This window comes from Lutra lutra, chromosome 11 (genome assembly GCF_902655055.1).
Source record: "Lutra lutra chromosome 11, mLutLut1.2, whole genome shotgun sequence".
Taxonomy (NCBI): Eukaryota; Metazoa; Chordata; class Mammalia; order Carnivora; family Mustelidae; genus Lutra; species Lutra lutra.
Genome location: NC_062288.1, coordinates 66,926,313 through 66,940,264, shown reverse-complemented (window position 1 = coordinate 66,940,264; position 13,952 = coordinate 66,926,313). Strand labels below are relative to the sequence as shown.

General features: G+C 38.9%; 1 protein-coding gene across 3 annotated transcripts in view; it reads left to right on the top strand.

Moving 5' to 3' along the window:
- MATCAP2 (microtubule associated tyrosine carboxypeptidase 2) overlaps positions 1–13,952 on the top strand; it is a 71,417-nt gene that overhangs the window by 16,957 nt on the left and 40,508 nt on the right. For 2 of the 3 annotated variants that reach the window (XM_047695457.1, XM_047695455.1), the window contains exon 2: positions 3,127–3,821. In XM_047695457.1, the coding sequence (XP_047551413.1) occupies positions 3,402–3,821 (420 nt within the window). In that variant the 5' untranslated portion in view covers positions 3,127–3,401. The remainder of the gene's footprint in view (positions 1–3,126; positions 3,822–13,952) is intronic. The other variant, XM_047695456.1, reaches the window with a different exon arrangement.

The following is a 13,952-nucleotide window of genomic DNA, read 5'->3' as shown; positions in this document are numbered from 1 at the left end:
GAAACTGACATTATTCATGGGCATTAGGCTACAGCCTAGGTTCCGATGTTCCTTAGCCTATGTTTGCCCAGCCTGCCCAATTTGGACTATCATTTGGCAACACTTAAGTCTAAAATTCTTTTTTTTTTTTTTTTTTTTTTTTTTTAAAGATTTTATTTATTTATTTGACAGAGAGAGAGCACAAGTAGACGGAGAGGCAGGCAGAGAGAGAGAGAGAGGGAAGCAGGCTTCCTGCTGAGCAGAGAGCCCGATGTGGGACTCGATCCCAGGACCCCGAGATCATGACCTGAGCCGAAGGCAGCGGCTTAACCCACTGAGCCACCCAGGCGCCCTTAAGTCTAAAATTCTTAAGGAACTGAGACCTACCAGCCCATACTGAAAGTTTTATTTGTTCTTTTTATTTTTGGCTGTTTTTTTCCATTTATTGAATGGCTTCTTTGTGCAGTCAACCTTCGATATCACCCTGTGCAATCTTGCTCCTACCTCTCAGCTTGTACAAGTAGTAGGCATTTAGCCCCTGCAGATTTATGCTTTTATGTTATCTTTAAGACACCAGAATTCAAATTTAACATGTTGGCCTAGAAGATATTAACTGGCAGGACTTTTAAGTATCTTACATATTTGGATTGTTACCCATTTTTGATCTGGTACTTAACCAGGTCTTTACCCTAAACCCTATGACTTCTAAGCTTAAAAAATTTATGTTTAGGGCAGGGTTTCTTTATCATAGCACCAGTTTGGGATGGATATTTTTGTCATAGAAGTCTGTCCTATGCATTGATGGATATTTATCATCATCCTTGGGCTTTACCTGCAAGATGCCAGTAGCACCCGTCCCTCATTGTGACAGCCAGAATGTCTCCAGGACAGCCTATGTTCCCTTAGGTAGGGGGCACAGCTGTCTCTGGTTAAGAACCATTGGCTCAGGGTTTTTCCCTGTTGTATTTTCACTTCTGCAGTGATCTCCTGGAACTGTAGGATGGTTCCAGAACCACAGATATCTGTTTATCTAGAATGGTTGGAGAGTAATATGTTTAGGGTCCTGTCATTCATTCATTCATTCATTTATTCAGTATACATTTTTTAAATGTCTACCAGATCCATGCTAGGTATTGGCAGAAATGAATAAAACACAGATCTGGTACCTATCTTAGTACATTGGTTATTCAGATTACCATGTCTTATTGGGGTCTGTGTTCTGTGCAGAGGAAGAAAAGGTGCAGTGCTATGCATGTAGCAGACTTAATATTGAACATGTGCTGATGAATGAATGGCCATGCATAACACAACATGCATGGAGTCTGTAAACACATACAACTGCATTCAAATCAGTTTGCAGTTAATTACTTTATTGTTATATAACCTTGAGCAAATTACTTAATATTTCTGAGAGTTAAGTGATATAACATGTATAGTTTTCTGTGAAATCCCAAACTCCTATAAAAGTGTCAACAAATGGTATCTGTCGTTATTATTGATGCTAGTATTTACCGTTGCTTACTATAGAAAGGATTCCTGAATGTATGATCTTAATGAATGACAGAGGAATGTGGAGAAAATTTTCAAAAAATTGAAATCATGTTTCTTGGCAAGGCAGGCATCTGTCCAAGTCGGGTAGCATTGAGAATGTTTCCATAGTAGGAGCCAATGGTTGGGGGCTAGAGGCATAAGGGTCCATTGAGACTTGGAAAAGAGAACTAGTTGAGAGAATTATATATCATTTGTAGAGAATTATATCATTTGTAGGAAAGGTTTATAAGCAGGCTTGGCCAGAGATCAGATTTGTAGATAGGAGTCAGCTTGGAATATAGTTTTGGTAAGTAGGATTTAAGACAAACTCATTTTGGGGGCGCCTGGGTGGCTCAGTGGTTTAAGCCTCTGCCTTCGGCTCAGGTCATGATCTCAGGGTCCTGGGATCGAGCCCTGCATCGGGCTCTCTGCTCAGCGGGGAGCCTGCTTCCCCTCCCCGCCTGCCTGCTTCTTTGCCTACTTGTGATCTCTCTTTCAAAAAAAAAAAAAAAAAAGACAAACTCATTTTGTCAGTTTAGAATTAAATCTGAAAGTTCTTAAGGGTCTAGGTGCAATCTCATCTGTTTCGCTTCATATTGTCTTCAATATTCATATTCATATTCGCTTCAATATTCGCTTCATTTTGTCCTTCTCTGATTTCTAGGTTATTGTCTGTATTTTCTATTTTTCACATTTAAACTTACACTACCTTGGATGATTATTCAGTTCTTCATAGGACTGCCTTGCTTTCAGAGCTAGATTAGAAGCTGGTTGAAGGCAGGAACAATGGATTTATAAAGATGTTTCTCATAGCCATGTACCTAATTAGTAGTATTCCATCTATTTGTGGAATGAAAGAATGCAGGTCAACACAGTTTTAAAGCAGTGCATGACCACCATTATATCAAGTGATTCATACCTCGTTAAAACACTGGTGAAATCTAAAGGCAAAACTGACCTCTCCTTCATTTATCATATGATATTCTAATATCTATGTGATAGTAATTATAATTTTTTTCAGACTTGACAAGAAAAAAAATCTTAGTTTTCTTTCATATTAACCTATAGCCTAGAATTCAGAAAATTAACCTATCAAGTGACATTACTAAAACATGCTTTAACATACACATATCATTTATTTAATTTTAAAAATGATTTTTGAGATAAATAAGGCAGTGTCCTTCTTTTACTGATGGCTATCTTTATTTATAGCATCCAGTTTGAAGATTGTGTTGGCTTTGAAAATGCCTTCAATTTTACTTTGATATTGGTGACACTATTGAAAATGATATCCTTTCTGTGAAGTCGTATTCAGAGTTGACGATTCAAATTATTTATGTATATTTTCTCACATTGATACTAAACTTTGATCATCTAATAGTTGGAAGCTGATAATTTTCATAGATAATTTAGCATGTATATGCTTGTATAGAAGTGACAGTGTCTAGCATGGCCAAAGTGTAGTAACATATTTTAATATTTAAAATACCTTTTCTAAAGATTGTTGCAAAATTATACAATTTACAGAACCTTCAGAATACTTTTTGTATAATAAGCAATTTGCTTCATCTGGTATCTTTGTTATTTCTTTTGTTTTGATTTTGTTTATTAACACAGAAAAGCTTCACTGGCCTGAGCAAGAACTCGCTAAGAAGTCTGTTCTAAATGCAGAAGAGTCATTGATCATTGACAGCAAAAGAAGCATTTCACATTTATCTTCTGGGATACTAAAGGACATTTTCACAACTGGAACCAGTAGTTACAATGTCCTACTACAGAGCAAAGAGGAGAAAAAGCATCATTCACAAAAACAGTCTTCCTCTACCTACTCCAAAAGATGTAGAAAACCCAGCAAATCTCCTAGTTCTTCTCGTAGTAAAGATCTTCGCAAGATGAAAGCCCCGGTGTCTATGATGAGCAGTGGTACCTGGTATTGCCTAGAAAGGCAGCCTGGTGTCTTTGTCACTAGTTCAGTGTCGAGTCCTCTAAAGTTTACACATGATATCTCTGTTACAGGGAGCAGCATAGTACTGCCACCTAAACCCAAAAACAAAGTAAAGCGACGCCATTTCTCTGCTCTGCCAAAGCCAAAGCTGCAGCCTCAGTTGTCTAGAAGTTTTGAAAAAGGAGATGACTTTTCTGGGAAGAAATTTTGTATACTGACTGCTATAAAGCCCACCAACTTGGAGAAAGAGAAACTAAGATTCTTCAAATCTGATTATACCTACAATCCTCAGTTTGAATATGCAAACCCATCTCTGCCAAGTGTGCTAGCCAAACACAGCAATGCCTCAGACCGATTTCTTAAACAGGTAAAACTCTACTTCGGTAGTGGCATTTCATTTCTATGTAACTAAAGCAATTACCTGCAATCTTAGAAAAAAATATGACTTTAAAAAATAGTTCAGGTATTTGTATGCAGTAGTTAACTTCCCTCCAGGACATGTGAATACGTGACAGGAAATCTCCAGGTGAGTGCCATAGCCTGTATGTGAACTGCTTTGCACTAGTCTGAATCTATGAAGAGTCTGTTAGATAGACTTTGTGACAGGAAGCAACTATATTTGGGAAAAGTTTCAGATTCTGGTTCCAGGCTTATTTTTGGGAGTTCCATACTTGCAGTCCATTAGCCAACCCACAGATAAGTGTTGTTAGCTCACACTCTGTTTGTGTTTTCTACTTGGTTTTGAGTCTGCCTTAGATGGGTCATACAGTCTTTTAGTCCCCCTGTTGTATTTCATTCCCAACTTACTTAGGCTCCAGAGCAGTTGGGAAAGTTAGGTTGGATACTTGCCCATGAACTTTTTAATGCTTTACTGAAATTGTTTATCATCATCACATATTTCAGCACTCATTTAAAGAAGATAATAATGGAGTTTTAAAAATTATTTTCAAGGGTAGCAAATCATGATCTAAATGATATGAACAACTCTTTCCAAATTGCTCATTTTAGACACTTACCACATAGTTTTGTGTGTTAACAGGGCTTAAGAAACTTTGAAATCCATTTAAATTATTGAGGGAAATTGGCTGAAGGGGCATAGTGTTGAGATCATGCAGGTAGACCACATTTTGTTCAATTAACTTTCTATACATTTTTATAACACATGAAGTTCAGTTTGGGTTTGTGAGTGATTAGAAATCTGTTTGTAGGCTGGGTAAAACTGCATGGTTCCATTTGCCTGTGGTGTATGCCTTATTTTAACATTTTTCCTACAGTACAATTCCTGGAAGTACTTGTGCCAGCAGATTTTTTTGTTGTTAGAAATGACCTAGAATCTGATCAGTCTTTTAAAACCATTATGTAAATAAAGCTTAAAAATTTAGGATTACAATAGTTTTAGTCTTTCTGTTTATTTTTCCTTTGTTAGAAAAAACCTTTTCATATTCTTCTCTGGATTTTTAATGAGTATTCACTTTTTTACTTAAATGTGGTGAGACTGTGTTAAACACTAATAAAAAGGTCATATTTTTCTTCCGGTTTTGGCAGTCATTTCTGATTTTTTTTATTGTTTGGAATTTGCAATTGATTGAATAGGGCTTTCACTCATTTAAAATTTATGATAATTATAAAAATGCTATTTGCTTTTTCCACCCATTATTGCTGAAAGAGATGGCTGAGATTTACTTACCAGTATTCTTTAATTTGATCTCCTATCCTAACCCCGGCCAGGTGGGAAGGACATTTTCCACCATTGGATCAAAATGAATGTTCTCTCATTTCCATGGAAGACAATTAGGAAGCATCAGCAGCTCCACAGACTGAGAACTGACACTACTTGACCTATGACTTTACAATCTATTTTAACTCAATTCCAGCTTGAGGAGATAAACCTGTAGTCCCGTTTCTTGAGTATGTGGCACCAGCAGTCCTAGATGGCTGCTTCAAATGCCTCCATTTGGGAGGATGCTCCCAACAAACGCCTAGTGTACTGTTCAAACCACTTTAATCAAATAAAAGAGATTCTTTAGAGCAAGCCGGCCATAAAATATGCTTAAATTCCTATTTAGCATCTCAGTGAATTATGACATGATGGCATACATCCTTCCCCTCCCTAGCTGTGAAGCAAAAGCACAGCTTCAGAGCTAGTTTCGGGTTTTAGAAACCTGCTGCACAGAGAGAGGCCAGGATAGTGAAGTCGCCTGTTGGTCTCTGGCCTCTACCCTGAAGTGGAGTCTCTAGCAGTCTCTAGCAGATCGTCTTCCTAGTGTCAAGATCTGAATGCCTGCCTTCTGTGGCAGGCAATCTACACCGTTGTTGGAGAGTGAGTGACCGTGGTCCTCCAAAATGCACAGACTGGCAGAGCAATGCAAAATTTTCCATGCACAGATAAGTCTGTCAGAATAGAACCAAAGGAATGCTCAAGCTCTAGTCATTCCCAGTTGATTGTCCCATCAATGTCAAGGAGTTCCAGGGTTCAGGTTTTTATAGTCTAGTTATTAGGTTCCCCAGGAGACAGTCAGGTCCTTTAGGTGGTTCACGGGATCTAGCATGGGCTGCAGGACTTGAGTATAACTTCAGGTGGAGCCTGCTGAACCCTTCCAGCCCTTTGCTAACAGCCATGGTGGCTCTCAGCTCCCTAAACCTTGAGTGTGTTTAAGCTTGACAGAAACTGAGAATATCTGTTTTCTCTGGCTCTGGACCTTTGCAGGAAAGAGTACAGCGCTTCCTGGGGGCTGAAGGGTTCTGGGATGAGAGAATGCTGGAAGCTGTTAAGGGTCAGGTGCATCCTCACCAGTGGGTCAGAAGTGGATTCTCAGCAGCACCCTTGTGCCGTAAAACTGACAGCCAGTGCACTGTCTGTCCTACTTCACAGAGGCTGACTACCTCTGTGAAACCTAGATATCAAATCCATTTGGCTTTGCACTCTGCACTTTGTTGAATAAGATTGATAGTGAGAGATGAGTCTTCAGGGTGGTAATAAGAGTCCTTGAACTATTTTCAGTATTTCCAGCAGTCAAATGGAAATTATATATTTACATGATAAAGCCAATGGACAGCTTAAGTGATTTGTTTTCTAGCTCTGGCTGAAATCCTATCTCAGTGTAGATCCAGGCTAGCTCATGCTAACTAGAAGTTCTGATTGGTAGGGTGGTATTTAATAACATTGGAGAAAAAAGTCAACTTTTGTTTGTCTAGATAAGCTAAAGGTTAGGGATTATTTTCTTATGTGTTAATAAAACTGGAGCAGTGGGGATAATTAGCACTTGGTAAATGGCGAGCATTTGTGTGAGAGAAGGCAGGCTTTGGGGTGTTGGGTAAAGACCTTGGGACAAGGCTACCCTCTGGTTGGCACGGAAGAAAAGTTAAAGGTGGATGTGCAGAAGTTGCTGACAGAGCAGGCCTGACACTGCTGACTTTAGAAAGGTCTGCCTTGGCCTGGTGTCTGGGAACTTGATTGGTAAGGTTTTCTACACTGAAATAAAACTTCCTCTAAATGATAAGTGTAAGTTGCTGTGCTTAAACTGTGCAAATGGTGTTTATATTAGCACTGCTTTTTCTTTTGGGAGTCTGGAATTTTGGAACATGCTAGGTATAGGGGTACTTATGTACCCGCCCCCAGTAAAAGCCTTGGGCGCTGATCTGTAATAAGTTTCTTTGGTAGACCACTCTTTATGCGTTCTTAGAACTCAGTTGCGGGAGAAATTAATTGCATCCTTTGTGATTTCGTTCAGAGAGGGCTCTTGGAAGCTTGCTTCTGGTTTCCTTCAGACTTTGCTGGTTGTAAGAAATGGGGAATGGTGGGCTCAAGTTGATCTCTTAAAGGCATTCAGATTGACATTTAGATTTTAGAAAAGAAGAAGAAAAAATTCTGTACTCAAAACATCTATTTGAGGGGTGCCTGGGTGGCTCAGTAGGTTAAGCCTCTGCCTTCAGTTCGGGTCATGATCTCAGGACCCAGGGATCAAGCCCCACATTGGGCTCAGCAGAAAGCCTGCTTCTCCCCATCCCCCCACCCCCTAGCCTGCCTGTCTGCCTACTTGTGATCTCTGTCTGCCAAATAAATAAATAAAATCTTTAAAACAAACAAACAAACAAAAACATCTATTTGGGCTGTTGTACTCCCTGTTGGTTTGAGATTCCTCATCAGTTTTAAGGTTTGGTTTCTATAGCTTTGTAAAGGGCCATTGTTTTACACAGTTCTAGGGGGGACTGTTCACAAATTGAACAGTCCTGGGCCCTACATTTATACAAAGGTTGACATTTACCATAAGCATGGGGTTCTTTGCCATCATAGTACTTCTATAATAGTTTTCAGTTGTATGATATTTGTACAGAACATCAAGGAAATTAAGTGTATGCTAAGTTAGAAATTTTGCATTAAGGGTAGCTGGGAAAGAGTGAACAAAAACATATTTCTTCTCCATATACTCGTATTATTATGAAATTGCTGACACTTTTTTTTTTTAAGGACCCTTACTCCTCTGTTATTCCATTAATATTGCTTTGAAATTTAAGGACAAAGTCACATGAACATCAGTGTATGGTAGATTACTGGTATTGCTAGGTTACTTAATACTTGCTTGTTACTCTGTTTGCTTAGTACTTTATACCTATTATCATCTTTAGTTCCTCACATGAGGTGCAATACTTAGAGTTTTTCCAGTTGAAAAAACTGATCTAGAGAAATGAAGTAACTTTTCCTGCGGTCACATATAGTAAATAGCAGAACCAGGAGTCTGTTTGAAGTACTACTGTTTTCCACACAATAGCATGTTGGCATACTAGCTCTCAGAGTCCATGAAACAAATATGAATGCTTCCTCCATGGCCTGTTTCAAGCAATGGAATATCAACTGGCTTGCAAATTAATAAAAACTCAGTGAGTTCTCACAAGCCAATATGATAAGGCTCCAGCATACCACTGTTTCACACAGCGTGGTTTTAGCCTGGCTTTTCCAAACCCTGATGCCACCACCTCCTGCACCCAAAAAGCACCAGATGAAAAGATCCTCTCATTTTGCTGGCAAGGATCCATGCCTCTGGCATGAGTTTATTACAGGGACATTGAGGATTTTTTTTTCTCTTTATGGTAAACCTATGAAATAATGATTATTACTGTTTTGAGGGGGAAGCTGTAAAACAAAAATATCTCCCTATAAGGGCACTTTTCAGTTATGGCTTCAGTCTCCACTCAGTACACTGGTAATTAGTCCCTTAGGAAGACTTTCAATGAGGTCAAAATTGGCTCCTCATCTGTAAACTGAATGAAGTTTCCCCAGAAAGACTATTCTACATTATTTCTCTCTTCTTGCCTCTGTGACTACTAAGAATCAAAGCAGAAGCATCCCTTCCATTAAAGCTCCCAAGGTATATACGTTTTCTCTTTTAGAACTATCCTAACTTGTATTTCATTTATTCCCTTTCTGTTTGATGTGGAGTACACACAATCCAGAACTGACAACTGTTAAAGTAATTAAAATGAAACAAAATAATTGAAAATAGTTTTCAGAAATTTCTTCTACAATGACATTGTGTATCCAGTGTCTTCCTGTTTCTAAGATTTTATATTTTTCAAAATAACTCTTTGTAAAGATAGATTTTTTAAAAAAGATTTATTAGAGCGACAGAGCATGGAGGGAAGGGCAGAAGGAGAGGGGGAGAGAATCGTAGTAGACTCCATGTTGAGTGCAGCACCCAACACGAGGCTCAGTCTTGTGTGCCTGAGATCTGAGGTCTGAGATCATGACCCTAGCCAACCAAGAGTCAGATGTTCAACCACCTGTGCCACCCAGGTGCCCCGGTAGTTAGTTTTTTATTACCCATGTTAATGGAAGGAAGCATTTATATGAATTAGCTAAAGTTGGAAGATACTCCTTCTCTCTCTTTGTTGAATTGTTCTCATCAAAGCAGCCACCTTTTCTTTCCTGCTGGGACAGTGCTCTACCAGCCATGAGTAATTCATTAGAATCAGTAGTAAGTAATAAATGCAGTAATAGAAAAAGCCTCAAGCTGGGGCATGAAATGGAGATTATGGAAGGAAATGATGCTTAAAATCAAACATCTAAGTAAAAATAAAGCCCTGAATTGATGCATAAAGAAAGTTTTTGAATTTTGATTTAGTTCTAGACATCTTGCATTATAACCTCTGGGGGGAAAATGCAATTAGGAAAGACACAAGATTAAATATTGAGGATTGTTAGTATGGATGAAGAACAGATGTTGAAGGCTTGTAGTTACTAGAAGAAATGTGCAGATACATTTGCAAAATATTGTTATGTCAAAAACATACAATAAAACATTTTCATCAGGTCTCCATTGTAGGATACCGAAGTACTCCATAAATGTGTACTTGTTAATCTTTATAATATCTTAAAACCTAACCCTCTCAACCAATAACAAAATGGATTTTAGCTGTTTACAGAAATTGCTATCTTAAATATGAGTTTTGTCAGACATTTAAATGTAACTAAGAAATTGGAGAATTGCCTTCTTTTAAAAATAGTCTTTGAGGGGCGCCTGGGTGGCTCAGTGGGTTAAATAAAGCCTCTGCCTTCGGCTCGGGTCATGATCCCAGGGTCCTGGGATCGAGCCCCACATCGAGCTCTCTGCTCAGTGAGGAGCCTGCTTCCTCCTCTCTCTCTCTCTGCCTGCCTCTCCGCCTACTTGTGATCTCTGTCTGTCACATAAATAAATAAAATCTTTTAAAAAGTAAAAATAAAAATGGTTTTTGATTTGGGGTTGATTTGTAAGAATCTTGCTCTATAGAAGAGAGATGGCTCAATCTCTGAAGTTTTCTTTGCACATCGTGATGCAGAATGAGTATATTTTTATTTTTATTCCCAGACTTCATACTCATGTAAATATTGCAGTTTCTGCTTCATTTCCCCCACATACATATTGAGGGAAATAAACTAAATGATTATTGAGAACTATTTCTAGGACAACACAAATCTCTCTCATTTGAGACCTAAAAATACTGTAGCTAATTAAATCAAGATTCTGTGTTGTCATGTCACATTGTATATCTAAGTTGCATCATTTATTTTGTAAAAACATTTAGGTCTTCTTCCAATTGCATACTAATCACAGAATGGCTCAGTTTTTACCAGCTTTGTTAACTGAAAGTTCCTTTTATTTCAGATAACAGTGCTTTAGTACATCATAATCGGCAAGTGATTTAGTTTGTTAAAACTATTTCTAAGGGTGCCTGGGTGGATCCGTCAGTTGAGTGTCCAACTCTTGATTTCAGCTCAGGTCTTGATCCCAGAGTCATGAGTTCAGGCCCCATGTTGGGCTCCATGCTGGGCATGGAGCTTGCTTGAAACAAACCACAAAAAATGTATTTTCTAAATAAGTGAAATTTGGTTTTAAGATTTAACGATTCCAGTGCAGTTCTTTCTATAGTGCATATTCAATTTGACAGCTCAGGAGAATGCTTTTCAAACTTTTCTAAGACTGTAACCGAAGAGCAGAGATGTAAAGAGAATAATCCAGGAAATCAGGAGCAAATCTATGTTTTATCTTAAATTCATGTGGATTTTACATTATACTTTGTAATGTATCTTTATGCTAACATAGAAAGATATAAATTGCTTATCTTCAGGTAAATGTTGGCTGCTAATTCAATTAAAGAAAGACTGTCTAGACCGAAGAAAACCTATTTGATATGGGCCACATTTACCCGTTGGGTTGCTGGTTCATCACCTGTGTTTTGCCAGATCTGTTAAATATAAGCTCTATTGTATTGGGAGCTATGGTTAGCATAACATAAAGACTTTTGGGTGTGGTTCTCAGGCAACAATGTCCTATGAATGGAATTGATAATTCATTGTTATATTAAAACTCATGCATTAAAGTAAATATTATATCATGTTCTAAATCAAGACAAATATTTATTCTCCTTTTTTGATAGAAGCAACCTAAATGGAAATCAGACTCCCTCGCTGTTGGCAGGATGTCTTGATATAATATTTCTTTAAGCCTAAGTTTTCTTTTTTTTTTTTAAAGATTTTATTTATTTATTTGACAGAGAAAGAGAGATCACAAGTAGGCAGAGAGGCAGGCAGAGGTGGGGGGGGGAGCAGGCTCCCTGCTGAGCAGAGAGCCCGATGTGGGGCTCGATCCCAGGACCCTGGGATCATGACCTGACCCAAAGACAGAGGCTTTAACCCACTGACCCACCCAGGCACCCCTAGGCCTAAGTTTTAATTGTATACTGACACTGAAGGTGCTTTATCTTGGTAGACCCCCAAGTTGTTCAGATTTAAAAAGGGAAAGGAAAAAACAAGTCTCCTTTAAATTAGACCTCTCCTGGGGCACCTGGGTAGCTCATTCCTTAAGTGTCTGCCTTCGGCTCAGGTCATGATCTTGGGGTCCTGGGATCAAGCCGGGAGCCTGCTTCACCCTCTCCGACTCTCCCTGCTTGTGTTCCCTCTCTCACTGTCTCTCTATGTTAAATAAATAAAATCAACCAATAAATCAATAAATTAGACCTCTCCTTCATGACACAGTTTTCTGTTTAGAAAATCACAGACCTTTCACCGATAGCCGAAAGTTATGAATTTTTTTTTTAAAGATTGAATTTAGTATGGTCTGTATTAGATGGAGAAGTTTTTTTTTTAATTAATTAATTCATTCATTCATGAGAGACCGAGAAAGGCAGAGGGAGAGGCAGGCTCTCCAGGGAGTAGGGAGCCCAATGCAGGACTCGGTCCCAACTCCCTGGATCATGACCTGAGCCAAATGCAGACCTCTAACCACCTGAGCCATTCAGGTGCCCAAAGTGGGATCATTTCTTAATCATTTTTTTTTTTTTTTAATTTGACAGAGAGATCACAAGCAGGCAGAGAGGCAGGCAGAGAGAGAGGAGGAAACAGGCTCCCTGCTGAGCAGAGAGCCCGATGTGGGGCTCGATCCCAGGACTCCGAGACCATGACCCGAGCCGAAGGCAGCGGCTTAACCCACTGAGCCACCCAGGCGCCCCTCTTAATCATTTTTTTAAAAGATTTTTATTTATTTATTTGACAGAGAGAGTGAGAGACACAGGCAAAACAGCAGAGGGAAAGGGAGAAGCAGTCTCCCCACTGAGCAGGGAGCCCAATGCGGGGCTCCATCCCAGGACCCTGGGATCATGACCTGAGCTGAAGGCAGTTGCTTAACCAACTGAGCCATGCAGGTGCCCCCTTAATCATTTCTTATATTCAGAGATGGAAATACCCCATCAGATCTTATGTCTTTGGAAGAAGTTATGACCTTGATTACTTAAAGAGCATTTTGTTGATTTGCCTTTGAAAATTTGCCTAACATGCATTCTTAGGTTGTTAACAAGGTCTTTGCTACAGAATAGCTTGAATATCTGCTTTATCCTGGTAGATGGTAAAAGAAGAGTCTTTGTTACTAGACTGTTTATAAATACCTTATCCGGTAGCAGTTACAATCTGATACACTCACCGTTGTATACATCCAGACTACCCCCAATCCTGTTGACACAAACATGCAAAGGGGGTGGAGAGAAGGTGGCTGCAGGAGGCATCTTTCTTTGTCCTACTGTGTTCTTACACTTTTCCTTCATTGACATTAGATTCAGTGTCTCAGACCTATTTATTTCCTGGGTTCTGCATATGTAGAATATAATTTTTGGAAATACTTTTATTATTATCTGATCATATTCTGTAGTCTATTTTATAGAATACTGAATTATATGTTTGCAAAAGTATTTGCTTCAGTCTCCCCTGCTCTCCATACTGCATTAGTGTCTATTTCTACGATATAATTCTGATGTCATTTGCCTTCCTGAAAACCTTCATGGCTCCTCCATTCTGTAGCATGGCCTATTGGTCTTTCATCTTTCATGATCTGGTTTGTGCTCACATTTGCAAGTCAACTCTGTACCACAGCTGTATGTGTCTTGGGCTAAGTATCATAGCATTTATCATACTGTTATTCACAAATTTTGTTTTTTGGGTTTTTTTTTTGTCCTCACCACTGTACTGATTGATAAAAAGTGTATTTTATTTATTTCAGCTATTCCCAGAATCTAGCATGGTTCCTGTGAGTCTCCTGATGCCTCTTCAACCTAGAAACTCTGTATTTCACTTTCTTTACTTTGTATATGCTTTTGACTCCATTCTTATCGCCTGGAATGCCCTCTGTTTCCTCTAGTGCCCATTTTTATTTACTTTTCCCTATAATCTCACAATACATATACCTTCAACAGAGTATCACTAAAGTATGTTGATTTATATGTCTTCTCTGCCAGTCCAATGGTTAGGCAGGGATTTAGAGTGTAAAATATAAAAATGAAAAAAAGTGTCAGTGATTAGAGTTGCTTGCCTGGCTCTGTCATAGAGCATGCAACTCTTTTTTTAAAAAAATTATTTACTTGAGAGCACAAGCAGCAGGGTGAGGGGGAGGAGGGGAGAGAGAGGAACACTCTCCACTGAGCAGGGAGCCCCCACACAGGGTTCGATCTCAAGACCTGGGATCATGACCTAAGCTGA